This window comes from Dipodomys spectabilis, unplaced genomic scaffold (genome assembly GCF_019054845.1).
Source record: "Dipodomys spectabilis isolate Male_0828 unplaced genomic scaffold, ASM1905484v1 ptg000080l, whole genome shotgun sequence".
In the NCBI taxonomy this organism is placed as follows: Eukaryota; Metazoa; Chordata; class Mammalia; order Rodentia; family Heteromyidae; genus Dipodomys; species Dipodomys spectabilis.
This window is the reverse complement of record NW_024870757.1, coordinates 719,146-735,863: the sequence shown is the minus strand read 5'-3', so window position 1 is coordinate 735,863 and position 16,718 is coordinate 719,146. Positions and strand designations below refer to the sequence as shown.

The following is a 16,718-nucleotide window of genomic DNA, read 5'->3' as shown; positions in this document are numbered from 1 at the left end:
AGACAGAGAGAGAGAGAGAGAGAGAGAGAGAGAAAGGTGGGACATGGGGTGCGGATGGGGGGGCCGGGCGAGAGGTTCCACGTGACAGGAAACAAGGGGTCCTGGTTGAGCGGAGAAGGCGGTTGGCATTCCCGGCCGCTGCGGGTCCCACTCCGGCCTCTGCGGGGAGACAGGGCAGGGGCGCAGAGCAGGTGGAACGGGGAGGGAGGAGCCACAGGAAGTGGGCGTGGCTCTGGAGGAGTCATCTGGAAGTGGAAAGGACCAATGAAGAAGCAGAGTTGGACAAATGGGCGGAGCCATTGAAATAAAGGAGGACAAACGGGCGGGGGCAGCAGAAAGGGGCGCGGGAAGGGGAGGAGTCTCGGGCTGGAAGGGGCCAATCAAGCGGTAGGGTTACGTGAGGGCGGGGCTTCGTGGGGGCGGGGCGGGGCTGAGGGCGCCGCGGCCGCGGCTCAGCAGGGCGAGGTGGAGATGTGCAGGTGGTCCGGGTACTTGATGGCCGGCGGGTAGTTCTGGGTCATCTGGATGGACACGTCGCTGGAGATGTCCGAGGGACTGCGGCCGCGACGCCAGGCCTCGGGCTGCAGGAACTGGCCCGAGTAGTCGGAGCAGTCGCTGAGGCGCGGCCGGTAGAAGGCGGGGTGCGGGCGGTACATCTCCTCCTCGGCGTAGCGCTTAGTGAACAGGTACACCGACATCACGCCGGCCCCCTGCGGCGGGGCAGCATCAGAGCCTGCAGAGCCGGGACTGCGCCCTGGGGGCCCAGGCTCCCGTCCTGGGGGCCCGGGAACCCCGCCCTGGGAGCCCGGAACCCCGCCATGGGGACCAGGGAACCCTCCTTGGGGACCAGGACACCTCTGCAGGGAGACCCAGGGAACACACCCTCTCTCTCTTTCCTTCTCTCTCTCCCGCTCCCTCTCTAGCATCCTCCATGTTAGACTCCCCTGGAGTCCCCCACCAGGAACCCAGGAGTTGGAAAGCCCAGCCCCTCCTTCTCAGGACCCAGGAGTTAGAACCTCCGCGGCTACTTTCCTTCATAATCCTGAACGCAGACCCCCAGCTGCTCTTCCTCTGGGTCCGGAGTGAGGGCCCCTCTCCACAGCCCCCCTTCAAGGCAGAGCGGACCCCACTGCATCACCTCTTTGAGCAGGAAGGAGGAGGCAGCAAAGGCGAAGGACCACCCGTAGCGGTAATGGAAGTACTGCTCGGAGCTGCTGGGCCTGTTCATGACCTCATCGTTGATGCTGGAGATATAGAGAACCAAGCCCACCACCAGGGAGAGGCCTGGGGGCAGAGGGGGGATGAGAGGAGGTACCTGGCTTCCAAACCCCAGGGTGGCCTCTCCTCCTTCCTCATCTCCAGGACTACTGCAGAGTGTGCCTGAGAGTGTGTGTGTGTGTGTGTGTGCTAGTCCTGGGGTTTTTACTCAGGGCGCTGTTTACTGGGCGCTGTTCCTGAGCTTTTTTTGGCCAAGGCTAGCACTCTACCACTTCAGAGACAGCTCCCCTTCTAGCTTTCTGGTGGTTAATTGGAGATAAGAGTCTGGGACTTTCCTATCTGGGCTGGCTTTGAACCTCAATCCTCAGATCTCAGCCTCTTGAGTAGCTGGGATTACAAGCATACACCACTGGTACCTGGCCAACTTAGGTTGGATGCAGGGAGCCCGGAAATGAACCAGCAACCTCCCCCTGAGATAGGCTCCAAATCTGCCGTTTACAAGCCAGCCAGAGGAGGCAGATATGGAATCGATTAGCAATCATATACACATACACATACACAGTGATATGATGCTTATCTCCCAGTCACCAGCAAAAAAGCCAGAAGTGAAGCTGTGGTTCAAGTGGTAGAGCCTCCACCTTGGGTGAAAAATCTAAAGGACAGTGCCCAGACCTCAGTTCAAGCCCCAGGACTGGCAAAACAAAACAGAGAGAACAGAATCAAGCAGGAAAAATCCTTGGCTAGTTGGGTGTTATATAAATTCCTGTTATCCAAATATGTGTGTGTGTGTGTGTGTGTGTGTGTGTGTGTGTGTGTATTTCCAGCTGGAGATATTTTGTCTTTGCTCAAGTCAGGGTCTTGCTAGATGCCAGGCTGGCCTTGAACTCTGCAAATCTCCTGCCTCAGCCTCTGAGTATGCGATACTAATTAATCAATAAGAGAATTGCAAGTTTGTTTTGTGCATGTAGGCAGACCAATAAAAGAAAATAAAATCATATGGCAATTCTGCTAGCAATGTCAGAAGCAAGCACAAGCATCCTGAGTTCAAACCCCAGTACTGCCAAAGAAACAAAAAAGAAGAGAGAGTTTCCTTTGTTGTGAGGAAAGCTGGCACTGCTGGAGGTCAAGAGGGTGAACGATCAGTGGGGAGACAGAGGGATCCCGTGTGAGCCAGGGAGCCAGCCCCTGCTTTCTTCCTCTAGCTCCCCTGCTGGGGCTGTGTAACCCACATCCACTCATGAGGTCATCGTGGGACTGTCTACAAAACATCCAGTTACACGCTTCAAACACATGAAAGATCAAACCAGTCAAGACAGGAGAGGAGCACACAGGACACTTCAGAGAGCACTGGGCAGATGGGGACAGCTGGAGACACGGCCTCAGGGAGGAGAAACAGCTGAGCCAGGACAGAGCAGAGGCCAAGAAGCCAGGAGGCCAGGCCCAGTGGCTCACACCTGTAATCTTCCCACTTGGGAGATGGAGATCTGGAGGATCACAGATGGAAAAAGGTCCTCAACCAATCAAAAGTTGGTCCTGCCTGTCATCATAGCTACAACAGATGGCCGATCAGCCTGGCACGAATCCAAGACCTGTTCAAATGATGATGTGAAGGTTTACAGGCACAGCTCAAGGGGAGAATACCTGCCTACCAGAGCAAAGCCCTGAGTTCAAGTCCCAGTAAAACAAACAAAAAACCCCGAGAGACAATATGTCCTCAAAGGTGTTCTGTGAGAACTTTGTGCACATTTGTGCAAACTCTATGCCGACTAGAAAGAGGATACCATGAGGACAGCAAAGGTGGAAGAAAAATGAAAACCTAGAGCCCTAAGAGCAAGCAAGAAGATCAAAGACCCATTGCTGTGGCCACCACCCCCCTGCTTTCGCCTTCTTCATCTGCTCTGAGTGTCACCTAGATTCAAAGGAGAACACGGATCTGACCGCCAGGGACCTTGTGATTTGCTGACCACCAGGGACAGAGCCTGGGAGAGAAGAAACTGCCAGAGGAAGAGAGGCCTCAGCCAGAAGAGATGGAAAGAGAGCTGAGGTTCTCCCTGTGTCCGGTCTGGAGGAAGGAAAAATCTGATGCCTGCCAGAGGGGGAGTCAAGGAGGGAGAGAAAGCAGGGAAAGAGGGAGGAGAGAAGAAGAGGAGGGGAGGAGGGGAAGAAGGGGGAAGGGAGGGGGAAGTGGGGGAGGAGAGGAGGATGGGAAAGAGAAGAGGGTACACTCTTTATTTTTTATTTTTGCCAGTCCTAGGGCTTGAACTCAGGGCCTAGGCACTGTCCCTGAGCTTCTTTTGCTCAAAGCTAACACTCTACCACTTGAGCCACAGTGCCACCTCTGGCTCTTTCTGTGTATGTGGTGTTGAGGAATTGAACCCAGGGCTTCATGCATGTAAGGCGAGCACTCTACCACTAAGCCACATTCCCAGCCCCCAAGCATTCTTTTTTTTGACAAGAACTTTCCTCAGCTGGCCAGGGTTGCTCACTCCTGTAATCCTACCTACTCAGGAGGCTGAGATCCAAGGATCAAGGTTCAAAGTCAGCCCAGGCAGAAAAGTCACCATGAGACTCTTTCTCTCCAATTAACCACTCAAAAACCGGAAGTGGTGCTGTGGCTCAAAGTGGATCAAACAAACAAACATACTCTTGTAAAACAAAAAAGTATGTACCTTATTTAATAAAAGAATCCAGAGGTGGGTAAGCAGGGTAAGCATATTAAATTATCACATGGACATACCATGGAAATCTGACACCACAATAACCACATATCTGCAGGAGAGAGAGAGAGAGAGAGAGAGAGAGAGAGAGAGAGAGAGAGAGAGAGAGAGAGAGAGTGCTCCTGTGGCTCAGGAGGCTGAGATATGAGGATCATGGTTCAAAGCCAGCCCAGGCAGGAAAGTCCTTAAGACTCTTATCTCCAATGAACCACCAGAAAACCAGAAGCGGCACTGTGGCTCAAGTGGTAGAGAGCTAGCCTTGAGCTGAAGAGCTGAGGGCTCAGAGTTCAAGCCCACGACCAATAAAAAATAAATAAATAGAAGAGGAGGGGGACAGTCTGACAGGAAAAGGGTCTGGGAGACCTGCGGACTCAGCCTGCATATGGCTTCAGATCCTGATTTTCAACACACTAACAGTGAACGGGTGTTGAGGAGAATGAAGGGGAAGGTGGGCGCTGAGCTGATATTGAGATGACACAAGGAAATGACTCCTGTTTTGTTTGGGTTCGATTGGGACACAGTGGCGGCTGGAGTAAATACAGGAGTAGTTCTAAGCCAGAGACAAACGGAAATACTTGTGGACGCGCAGCGCCAGTGTCGGGGGCTGGCTTTAAAATAAGGCAGGGAGGCTGGGAGAAGGGCCGGACCGGGAGCCACTAAAAACAGACCCGCCATATGCTGGGGACTATGGAAGCCAGGCAGGGCTCACGGGCATCCCTTGCACTATTCTTTCTATGTTTCCACATTGAGATGTATTTTAAAAGCCCATGTGGTGAAGAGATACTGTGGCAGAAGGAATCTGGACTGAGGAGAGACTCAGCAACAAAATGTCACGCGTGAGCCTGGGTTGAATCTTGGCTCTCAGGAGAATCCTAAAAAAGACAGTCCTCTCTCCCTCCCTCTTTCCCTCTCTCTTCCTCATTTCCTCCCTTCCCCTTCTTCTTCTTCTCCCTCCCCTCTCTCCCTCTTTTCTTACTGTGCTGAAGACCAAGCCTGCAACCTCACACAAACTAGGCAAGGCTCTTCCACTAAGCTACATCCTCATTTCATGCCAAAAACAAAAGTCTTCCTTCCTGGAAGGTTGTGGATACAATTCAAGTCCTTGGGTTCAATCCCCAGTACCAGGCCAAAAAAAAAAAAAAATATTGGAACAACTAAGAACGGTTCCAAAGTGGATTAAAGTTGAGCACTGCTGACTCATATGTAACCCTTGCTGAAATGTGAGGATCGCGGTTCAAAGCCAGCCTGGGCAAGAATGTCCATGAGACCCTTGTCTTTTGTTATCCACCAAAAAAAAAAAAAAAAAAAAAAAAGCCAGAAATGGAGCTGTGGCACAAGGCAGAGCAACTAGCCTTCAGTGAAAATGCACAGAGACAGCACTCAAGCCCTGAGTTCAAGCCCCAGGAAACACACACACACACACACACACACACACACACACACACACACACACACACACACACAAAGTGAGTGAAAGAAAAGAAGGATGGAAGGAGAATAGATTAAGGTCCGCTGTGGAGTTCTCATCGGCCTCCTGTACAGTGCTGAGTAGCCACACAGAGGGGCATTGTGTTGAGAGGTGTGTACCCCCATATTTTATGAAAAGATGAACTTTCATGATAGCTACAGCTTATTTTCTAATGGAAAAGCAGAAACGAGTGGACAGATCAAGTAAGAAGAGAAAAGGATGAATGGAGAAAGGCCACACCCCCATGTGGGTGCACAACAGAGAGACAGAGAGACAGAGACAGAGACAGAGACCGAGACAGAGAACCACCAAACTCTTAATAAAACAATCCTCCCACTCCTTGGGTCCCCTCATCATCTTTGCTTCTCCCTTCTCCACCTGACTTTCCTTGGCGTCGGTCCCTCATACTCCAGTGGCTCCTGATGCCAGCCCGGCTTCCACTCCACCCAGCCCACGCAGCTACAGTGAGGTCAGGCACCTGTCCACAGGAAGGGCCAACACGGGGGTGGGGGGGGGGCAGTGGTTGTGATCCCCTCATCTGCAGGAGATGGCCACACCCTTCCCATCACCTTCCCTTCTGTGTTCTTCGGAAGTCGGGCCCCCAGGTCCCCCCATCCAAAATTCTCATCTTTCTGCTTTAGATATTGCCTCTTCCCTCCTAAATCGCAGAGCAAGTGTTCTCTCCACCCGCGCTCCCGACTCTTGCCTGGCCCCCAACTTTCCAAGGAGAAGGGTGGCTCTGCACCCCAGTCCCAGGCTCTCAGGGTCTGGGGTTGGTGGCTGCACCAGCCCTGGGCACAGGGCTCGTGGTTCAGGCTGTGGCTGGAGTCGGGAGCAGGATTCGATCAGAGGAGAATCAATACTTCTGGTGGGGAAGAGACCTACATTCTTCTTGGCCAGCCATTCTTTTCCATTCCTGGCCATTTCACAAGGGGCACAGATTCTCCAAAGAATAAATAGCTCTTTTTACCTTTTTTTTCTTTTGGTTTCCCCTTTCCTATCTCTGAAAGCCAAGTCGAGCTTCTGGACTCTAATTCTCAGATGACAGTGGGCAAGAGTCATCCAGATCCCAAGCAGAATGGAAGCCAACCTGGCTTTAAAACAATAGCATTTCAGGACCACGGACAGCTCAAGCAATCCATCCGGCTGGACCGAGAGAGTTTCAGGACCATGGACGGCCTCGCCAGCGCCTACTATAAAACCGAGGTGGCACGCAGGCCTATAAGCCTAGCAGAGGCTAGGGGTCACAGTTCAAGGAGAGCCCAGGCACAAAAGAGGTTTTTGAGACTTCATCTCAACCACTGGCCGGGCTCAGTGTTGCACGGCCCTCATCCCAGCTATTGAGGAAGTACAACTGCAGGCCAGGCTGACCCAGGGCTGACCCTGTGAGACCCCATCTCAGAAGCCAGACACAAAGGGGCTGAAGGAGGAGCTCAAGTGGTAGAGTGCCTATTTAGCATACACAAAGCCATGAGTTCTATCCTCAGTACCACCACCAAAAAAAGAAAAGGAGAAACAAGAATGAAGAAATGACCCCCACAGACTCATGTGCTTGAAAGTCTGGTCCTAAGACTGGGGTGCTATTTGGGTGGAGGGATGCAGGGCTTCCTGAAGGAAGTAAGTCTCTATCTTACCCTGACTCTTCATCTGCTTCCTGGCCACGAGAGGAGCAAACCACAAGCTTCCCACCCAGACCCCCTGGGTTCTCGGAGCACCGTGGGAAGAATGCATAAGCTAGTCTATGGTGCTTGTTTAAACTTCAGCACTGGGATTGAACCCAGGACCTTGGGCATGTGATGTAAGCCACCTTCCCAGCCCTGTGATGTAAGCATTCTTACCACTTGGGTTATAACCTGGATCCCACTCCACCTCTACACACAACCCTTTTGTTTTCATTTTGTTGCTCAATTTCTTTCTTTCTTTCTCTCTTTCTGGAAGTGGCGCTGTAGCTCAAGTGGTAGAGTGCTCGCCTCGAGCTGAAGAGGTGAGGGATAGCGCCCAGGCCCAGAGTTCAAGCCTCACGACCGATTAAAAAAAAAAAAAAAGCAATCATTCTCTCTCTCTCTCTCTCTCTGTGCTGGTCCTGGGGCTTAAACTCAGGGCATGGTTACTGTCCTTCCACCTCTCTGTGCTCAAGGCTGGCGCTCTACCACTTGAACCATAGCACCACTTTTGGCCTTTTCTGAGTAGTTTCTTGGGATAAGAATATCACAGACCTGGGCTGGGAAGGTGCCTCAGCGGTAGAGCTCTTGCCTTGCATGCCTGAGGCCCTGGGTTCGATTCCTCAGCACCACATAAGCAAAAAAAGAAAAAAGCCGGAAGTGGTGCTGTGGCTCGAGTGGTAGAGTGCTAGCCTTGAGCTGAAGAGCTGAGGGACAGCGCCCAGGCCCAGAGTTCAGGCCCCACAACCAGATCCGCCCCCCCAAAAAAAGAAAGAATATCACAGACTTTGCTGCATGGGCTTGAACTGTGATCCTCAGACTTCAGCCTGCTGAGTTGCTAGGATTACAGGCATGAGCCACAGGCACCTGGCTTATTTTGTTGCTTTAAAAAGCTTAACAGGGTTGGGAGCTGGTGGCTCAGGCCTGTAATCCTAGCTACTCAGGAGGCTGAGATCTGAGGGCCAAGGTTCAAAGCCAGCCTGGGCAGGAAAGTCCATAAGACTCTTATCTACAATGAACCACTAGAGAACCAGAAGTGACGCTGTGGCTCAAGTAGTAGAGCGCTCACCTTGAGCTGAAGAGCTCAGGAACAGCACTCAGGCCCAGAGTTCAAGCTCTACCCCTCCCCCCCAAAAAAAAGTCTGACAGGGCTGAGAATGAGCATGTGGCTTAGTAGTAGAGTGCTTGCCTACCATGCATGAAGCCCTGGGTTCAATTCCTCAGTACCACATACACAGAAAAAGCCAGATGTGGAGGGGTGGCTCAGTGGTAGAGTGCTAGCCTTGAGCAAAAGAAGCTCAGGAAAAGTGCCCAGGCCCTGAGTTCAAGCCCTGGGACTAGCAAAAAACCCCACCAAACCTATCATCATCATCATCATCATCATCATCATCATCATCATCATCATCATGCAGTTGTGGTAGAAAGAGGTTACAATTCCATAAGTCAGGTTATGACACCTCACCAACTCTGCCTGAGCTGGTTTCAAACTCATAATCTCTTGCCTCTACTTCTGAAGCAGCTGGAATTTCAGGTGTCTGCTACTACGCTTGGTCCTGGTGCAGTGTTTTGAGCACATGATTTGGAACCAGAATACCCCTGACTAGCTGAGTTGCCTCTTACACTCATTTCTATTTCCATGAACTGCACACAAAGGAGCTTCACTCATAGCATGTGGGATAGGCTGAATAAAAGTCCCTATGCTACCTACTCTTGCCCCACTTTTCTCTGTCTAAGCCACTATTTTTCCATCGGGAAAAAACATGATGAGAGAGACCTTACTGCTCTGGCACCCTCAGATCGTGGCATCTTATGTATCTAATTTTAGCTCGGTGTCTGGCTCCACACACCTCAACTCAGGTCTGCACGGAGGTTGCGCCCTGCTTTGCCTGCAAAGGTTTCCTCGGGGTAGGATGGGGGGGGGAGGGGAGCAAGAAGAGTCTGGGGAAGTCCCTCCCAGCTCCTCACACAGCCAACCAGAAGAAGGAAACTCAGCACCAGCACTAGGGAACAGCTCTGCTGCCAGCACCTGATTTGAGTTTCTATTTCCTCCATTTGATTCAAATTGGACAAGTGAGTCAGGTGACTTGGCATTACTGGGGCTGGACGGGCAGCAGAAGTACGTTGGAGCTGCACTGAGCTGATCTCACCTGAACTGGAAAGAATTTTGGACACCCATCCCGCACCAGTTCATATCAGTATCTTGAGCAAGTCTGTGAATCTCAGTACCTCTACTTTATCAGGTAAGTGCTAATAATAACTCCCTGGTGAGATCACTGCTAAGGAGCTTTGCAATGAGAAAGGAAGAAGAAAGGGCTGGAAGCAAAGTCTGAACTCCAGATGGACACATCCATGGAGAAGTGTTTTGGGTGAAGTGCAGCAACAGCAGAAACATGCATTGATATGGACCCAAAAAGAGAAGAGATGGATGGATGCATAGGCATACAGATGAGTGGGGCGCCGCTGAGATCTGAGAATCTCAGTTCAAAGGCAGCCCCGGCAGAAAAATCTGTGAGGAAAACTGGAAGTGGTGCTGTGGCTCAAGTGGGAGAGCACTTGCCTTGTGCTGAAGAGCTGAGGAACAGGGCTCAGGCCCAGAGTTCAAACCTCATAAAAAAGAAGAAGAAGAAGAAGAAGAAGAAGAAGAAGAAGAAGAAGAAGAAGAAGAAGAAGAAGAAGAAGAAGAAGAAGAAGAAGAAGAAGAAGAAGAAGAAGAAGAAGAAGAAGAAGAAGAAGAAAAGAGGAAGAGGAAGAGGAAGAGGAAGAGGAAGAGGAAGAAGAAGAAGAAGAAGAAGAAGAAGAAGAAGAAGAAGAAGAAGAAGAAGAAGAAGAAGAAGAAGAAGAAGAAGAAGAAGACATAAATAGCCTTGTATTGTAAACTGTTCATTGCCAAAATATGAGTGGTGGTTAAAAATACAGCCTCCGGAGGAGAATTGCGTGAATCTGATTCCCAGCTCTGCCCCCAGCGAAGAACCTCATCCCCCTGAGCCTTCGCCTTCACCCCGCTACCGGTAAAATGGGGGGACAGACCTGAGCCCCGCTCCCTGGCGGGACGGAGCCACACTGGCCCCTCACTCGTGCCCACTGGACGCCCGCTGCGATCAACCTCGGGAGGTGCTACACAAAGAACCAACGCACCGCGCACAGTGAGGTCCTGCCAACCCTGCAACCCCCGGGTCACCCTGCCGTGAAAGATCTTCCCACGTAGGAAACGGTTCTTTCCCCAGGGGCTCACCCGACAGGATGAAGAAGATGCCAGAAACGAAGGCCAGGATGGTTCTCTGGGGGCGAATGTGACCAATGTTGCTAATGACGAAGGCCGTGAACACAAGGAACAGACTGACCATGGGGAAGGGAGTGGCCGTGCGCACCGTCTCTGGAGGAGGCGGACCAGGAGAGGTGGGTGAGCGAGATCTGGAGAGACACGCCTCAGCTTCTTCTGCCCCTCCCCTTTCCCTCTGGCCCCTCCCCTTTCCCTCCGACTCCACCCCTTTCTAATTGGCCCCTTTCCTACTGGCTCCTCCCCTTTCTAATTGACTCCACCCCTTTACACTGGCTCCTCCCTTTCACATTGGCTCCTCTCCTTTCCCATTGGCCCCCACCTCCAATTGCTCTTTTCTCATCAGCCCCACCCCTTCCCCACTAGCCCCTCCCAATTCCAGATGGCCCCTCCCTTCCCATTGGCCCCACCTCTCCTTCGGCTCTTGGCTCTGCCCCTCTCAGCCCGCACCTCCGGTCTGATCCCACCTTCTTCCTGAGGCCTCCACCCCAGGCCCCGCCCCTTCTTGTCCACGGCTCTCCCTTCTTTCGGGTCCCTCTCTTTGGCTGGACCCCTGCCCTGCCCTGGTCCGACCCTTTCTCCCAGCACCTCCCCCCTTGCCCGGGCCCGCCCCCGCTTCGCCTCACTCAGAATATTCTCCGTGTTCTCCGTCACCAGGTTGATCTCCGGCTCCAAGAAGTACTCGGAGGCAACGCAGCGCCCCTTCTCCCGGCCTGGCAGGGGGGACAGGGAGGCCGGGCTGGAGGAGGCTCCTCTGCGGGGGGGGCAGCCGGGACAGGGAGACCCCGGGAGCCTGGGGTTGGGGGGCCTGCTCTGCTCTGGGGGCTCCTGAACGCCTCCTTGGAGACCCCCACGGTGGTGGGAGGCGGGGGTGGACCGGCCTCGATGAGGCGAGCGCCAGGCCAGGGCCGCATGATCTGCGGGGCGGGGCGGGAGAGGGTTCTGGGTGCTTCGAGCCTGCCCAGGCCCCGGTCCACGTTTGCATATGGACTGGAGAGTTCCCGGGGCGGTGGGGGCGGGGGGGGGGGGGAAACGGCGGCTGGGTTCTGGGCGGGACTTCCTGGAGGGAAAGGCCCAGGCATCGGGCCCGGGCCCGAATGTCATCTCGGCTTCCAGATGATTTTGGAACCTCAAGGATGGGAGTACGGTTCGGAAGTCCCGGGGTGTCAGGGGCGGCCGCGGAGGGAGGGCAGAGGTACAGAGGGAGGGCAGGGGAAGGCTTCACCTGCAAAGAAGCAGACCCGCCAGAGGCCCGCGTGCAGGGCCATCTTGACCTCGGTGGTCTGGTTCTGCGGCGACACGGTCCCCTCCTCCATGTACAGCCAGTAGTCGGTGCTGACCGCGATGCCCACGAGCAGCAGGCCGCAGGCCCCGAACACGCTGCTCAGCAAGGTCAGCGCGCGGCTACTACAGTGACTCATCTTCAGCGGCGGGGGGCGCCCCGCGGGGCCTGCGGGACCAGAGGCTGCTATGGTCCAATGGACCGCTCTGAAGGGGCCCGGGAGGCGGCGCTCCAAATCCCAGACACCCGGGAGACATCAGCTCTGAAACCAGCACCCTGAGACCTGACACCCACAGATGACCTGGAGCCTAAAGTGGGCCCGCTGTGGGTTGTCCAGGGCCGGACCCAGACCCCCCCCTCCGCCTCAGGGTGAGATATATCATATCTGAATATGACTCTGAAAAGAAACTGACTCCAGATTCTTGAACCCAGAACCAGGATCTGGTTCTTGGGGGCAAGACCCAACTTTCTCCCTTGCTCCACCGGGCATACAAGAGTGCCCCCACCCTCCCCAGAGCCTCTAACCTTGAGCCTGAGCCACAGATGACCCCGGGCTCATCACTTGAGAACCTGCTTCTGATTCCAGCTTCCAGCTGTGAATGCCAGCGTCTAGCACTCAACTTGGCCTCCAAACATTGGGTTGGACTCTACGTACTGCACAACTTAACCAGTTCAGAAATTCTCAATCTGAGCCACCAGACTTAATTTGACATAGTATCTTGACACCTTTCCTTCAGGCACTGTCACCAGTGACTCAAAAAAGTGGGTCACTAATCAAAGATCCCTAACCCCACACCCAAGCCTTTCAACTCCGACCTCAGACCTACTGGAGACTCTGAAGCAGAGTCCTGCATCTAATCTTAAACTCTTGGAACTTGGGGCTGGGAAGATGGCTTAGTGGAAGAGCTTGCCTTGCATGCCTGAGGTCCTGGGTGGATTCCTCAGCACCACATAAGCAAAAAGAAAAAAGCTGGAAGTGGCACTGTGGCTCAAGTGGTAGAGCGCTAGCCTTGAGCTGAAGAGCTGAGGGACAGCGCCCAGGCCCAGAGTTCAGGCCCCACAACCGGACCCCCCCCCCAAAAAAAAAAAACTCTTGGAACTTAACCTCCATCCTGACACCTGGATCTCTACTCAGAACCTTCTAATTCTCATTCTACACAGTGACCTTGATTCAGTATACCAACCTGAGATCACAGCCCACAACCAGAGCCAAGATTCCAGAACCTTGATTTGCTCTCCCAGACCCAGATAGGCCCTCGAACCCGAGATGCTGGAACTAGATCACAGAATGCTTGGATCCCAGAACGCTGGAAGCCAGAGCTCTGGGATTGTGATCTTGGACAGCAACCCCAGAATACCCCATGGGTGATTCCCTCCCAGAAAATCTGGACCCCCGACTTCCCATGCTGACTTCCTAATCACAAATTCATCAACCTCCAACAAGCAGCCTGGATTGCCACACTGGGATCCCCAAACAAGACATTCCCAGTTCTGTTCATAGCTGTAGCCACCCAAATTCGTGTTAGGGGCTCAGAGATTCCAAGTTGGGGACTCTGAGCCCAGCATGGAAGGGCTGGAAGTTCTTCGTTGCAATCCTCATGTCCCACCTCCACCCCAAGAAATTCCCCAAGGGAACTTGTCTGGGGTCTCCACTCTGCCTTAGGCAGAACCTCAATATTCTTATATACCAGAGCCAGAGACAACCCTAGCACAAGGCCCTGAGTTCAAATCCTGGGATGGGAAAAATGAGTATCTCTTGGGTGCTGGTGGCTCAGGAGGCTAAGATCTGAGGATCAGTGTGTGTGTGTGCGGGGGAGAAGAGGAAGGATGTCTGATCTCCAGTTAACCAGTAAAAAGTGAGAAGTGGAGCTGTGGCTCAAATGCTAGCCTTGAGCTGAAAAGCCAAGCCAGAGTCCAGATCTCTCTCTCCTCTCTCCCTCTCCCCCACCTCTCTCTCTCTCTCTCTCTCTCTCTCTCTCTCACACACACACACACACACATACGCACACACAAATAATAATAATAATAATAACCCATTATCTTTTTTAGCTATGAAGTTTGGGCTCTCCTCCTCCCCCAGAATTTTCCCTCCAGAATGAAATTAAGACATGAGACTCCTCTATCTTCAGGCAGAATTTTCATGGCCTCCTAACTCCCCCCCCTCCCAGTCTGACACCCCTCCCTGACCCCAGCGCTCCCCCCCCAGTCTGACACCCCTCCCTGACCCCAGCGCTCCCCCCCCAGTCTGACACTCCTCCCTCACCCCCCCCCAGCCTGACACCCCTCCCGGACCCCATCGCCCCCCCCCCCCCCCCCCCCCCCCCCCCCGTCAGCCTCAGCCTCCCGCAGGGTTCCTACACTGTCAGGGCCCTGGCCCGCTTTTCCTCCCATCCCCCGCCCGGGGGCCGCAGCTTCGCTGCCAGCTGGGACCCGGGTACTGTCCACCGTGTGGTCCCGAGCGCTCGCCCCGGCCCCCGGCCCGCCCCGCCGTGCCGGCCCCTCGGCCGGGCTGCGCCGGGCCCGCACCCGGCTCCGGCCTCCTCCGGGACGCCTCCCTCTGGCTTCCGTCCCGGACTCCACCGCGGCCTCCACACACCCCGGTCCGGGGTCCGAACTCCCGTCCCCCCGGCGCGCTGCACCCCCTCCCTGAGGACCCGCAGCCCGTCCTCGCGGCCTCCGCCCCTGCCGGAGCCGCCTTCCTCCGGACCTCCGCCCGGACCCTTCCCTGCAGACCCCGTCTCTGGGACTCAGTTTCCCCGCCCCGGGACCCTCGGACGCCGTCCTCCGGGAGTCACTGGGCCTGCGCGGGCTCCGTCTTCTCCCGTCCCGCACGCGGGCGTCTGCCCCGCCAACCCCGCCCGCCTGGAGCCGGGCCGCCCCCCCCCCCCGCCCCGCCGCGGCCCCGGGACCCCGGCGCCCCCCGCCCCGCGCCCCGCGCCGCTCACCTCGCTCAGGGCTGGGCGGACGCTCCGGGCCGCGGGCCCCGCAGCCGCATGACCGGCCCCGCGGCTTCCCCCGGCCGCCGCCGCCGCCGCCCCCGGGGTCGCCCGCGCCCGCGCCCCCCGCCCCCGGCCCCGAGCCCGGCGTCCCGGCCCCGCCCGGCCTCCCACCCCCCACCCCCCGCGCCCGCGGCCTCACTCGGCGCTCGGAGCCGGCGGCGGGCACCGGAGGCCGCTCATTGGCTAAGGCGGAGGAGGGGAGGAGCGGGGGGAGGGAGGGGGGAGCGGGTCGGGCTGGAGGAGGGGGGAGGCCGGGAGGAAGAGAGGAGAGAGGAAGAGAGAGGAGCCCGAGAGGGGCAGAGGCAGGCGGGGGGCGGGGGGAGGAACAGAGAGAGAGAGAGAGAGAGAGAGAGACCGACCACAGACAGACAGACAGAGTCACGCAGAGACCTTGAGGCTGTAGCTTCAGAGGCTGACCGTCCAGAGCGGGTCGGAGACAGACAGACAGACAGACAGAGCCGGAGTTCAGGATGTCCCCACCCCCTCCACCACTGACCCAGGCTCAGGGATCCCGGAGCCCTGGAAAAGAAGAAGTCTGAGACCCCGAAAGACCGGGAGGGCAGAGGCCTGGGGGCGGGGGGAGGGGGAGAGACAGAGGGACAGAGGGACAGAGAGACAGAGACAGGGAGAGACAGAGAGAGGCTGAGACCCAGAGACCTTGAGAGAGGGGGAAGGGGAGGGAGGAGAGCGAGCGCCCTGGGGTGGCCGGCGGGCCGGCCCGGGGGTCGGGGAGGCCGGCGCGGCGGGCGGGGCGGCCCGGGCCGGGGTCCCCAGCGGCGGCGGCGGCGGGCACAGCGCGGAGCGGGTCCTGCAGCCGCCGCGGAGCCGGAGCCGGGCCAGCCCCCCCCCCCCCGCCGTGATGTCAGCGGGGCCACTCTTAAAGGGGCAGGCCGCCCGCCGAGGGTCGGAGCCCGGGCTGGGGCCCTGGGGCACGAGGTGGGGGTACGGCCGAGGTCGTGCAGAAGACCAGGCGAGCCTCAGCGTCCCGATGGGCCGGCGCGCAGAACGCCTGGAGCCTGCGGGGAGAGATACCGGGCCCTTGAGGCGGCTGAAAAGATTTGGGGCTCGGTCCCCCCGAACACGCTGACAGGCACACCACTTCACGGGCCTGTCCCGTCCGGGGACTACATTCCCCACAAGCCCTAGCGGCCAGGGGCCGCACCTGGAAGGGAGGGTATTTCGCGGTGTCCTCTGGGAACTGTAGTCCACCTGGGCGAGCCCCTCCGCCGCCCGTAAGTGGGTCAGGGGGGCGAGGCCGCAGGACGGGCCTACCCGCCTTCGGCCTCGCGGGCTGACGGCTAAGCTCCCGGACTGGGCTCCTGGAACGGCTTGTTCGGGCCTCTGTGTCCTGGGGTTTCTACCTCAGATCAGGTCTAGGGCTCGCCATGGGAAGGCAGCCTTTTATCTCCCTCTGGGCCGGGCTCTAGTCCCCGGGCCTCGGTAGGGGGTGGGGAGGCAGGGCAGCCGCGTGCGGCGCTGTGTGTGCGGCGGGGGGGGGGGGGGGGATGAGGGGGGGGAAAGCGTTCTGCAGCTGACGCGTCCCGCGGTCGAGGTAGCACCGCATAGCACAACATGCACCGCTCTGAGGCCCTGCGAGGCGCTCCCTATGCACGCCCCACGCGTGGGGGGCTCTTCTCTTCCCTCGCGCCTGCGGGTATTTCCTCTCACCCTGTGACCTCTGTGCCTCTCTGTGCCCCCTCCCCATGCCCCCAAGCTTCTGTCCCCGTCCCACCTCTGCACCCCTTTACAAGAAAACGTCCGGACACTTGAGCATCAGCATCCCAAGTTTATTCTCCAGCAGCTGTGGCGGGAGTGCGGGGAGGGAGGGGAGGAGGAGGAGGGTCCCCGAGAGGCAGGCGCGGGGGGGGGGGGGGGTTATGGGGGGGAGGCCTCCGAGCAGGACTGCAGCCATGCGCGGGTGGGGGAGCCGTGGGGGGGGGGCGGGGGAGACAAGTGGCAGGGGTGAGGTGAGGAGGGGCACTACGGCAGGCAGGGGTGGGGGAGCTATGGCAGAGGTGAGGGCCCGTGGCAGGGGTGTGGTGATGGGAGAGCCATAGCAGGGATGAGGGGAAGGGGGTTTGGAACGGGGCCCCTGC

The 16,718-nt window shown here is 56.8% G+C and overlaps 1 protein-coding gene across 1 annotated transcript; it reads right to left on the bottom strand.

Moving 5' to 3' along the window:
- Positions 1 to 442: 442 nt before the first annotated feature.
- Positions 443 to 14,625, bottom strand: Cacng7 (calcium voltage-gated channel auxiliary subunit gamma 7). The gene is made up of 6 exons (XM_042683329.1): positions 14,569 to 14,625; positions 11,567 to 11,791; positions 10,968 to 11,054; positions 10,297 to 10,437; positions 1,139 to 1,284; positions 443 to 710 (listed from the first exon to the last, which is right to left on the bottom strand). Exons 2-6 carry the CDS (start codon positions 11,760 to 11,762, stop codon positions 453 to 455), a joined length of 828 nt encoding a protein of 275 aa, XP_042539263.1. The 5' UTR covers positions 11,763 to 11,791; positions 14,569 to 14,625; the 3' UTR covers positions 443 to 452.
- Between the last annotated feature and the right edge of the window lie 2,093 nt (positions 14,626 to 16,718).

Coding starts and splice junctions, on each gene's coding strand:
- Cacng7 (XM_042683329.1), bottom strand. CDS start 11,762: ATGAGTCACTGTAGTAGCCGCGCGCTGACCTTGCTGAGCAGCGTGTTC. Junction 11,055..11,566: donor GCGGGTCTGCTTCTTTGCAG/GTGAAGCCTTCC, acceptor CCCCCCTGCCAG/GCCGGGAGAAGGGGCGCTGC. Junction 10,438..10,967: donor GAACACGGAGAATATTCTGA/GTGAGGCGAAGC, acceptor CGCCTCCTCCAG/AGACGGTGCGCACGGCCACT.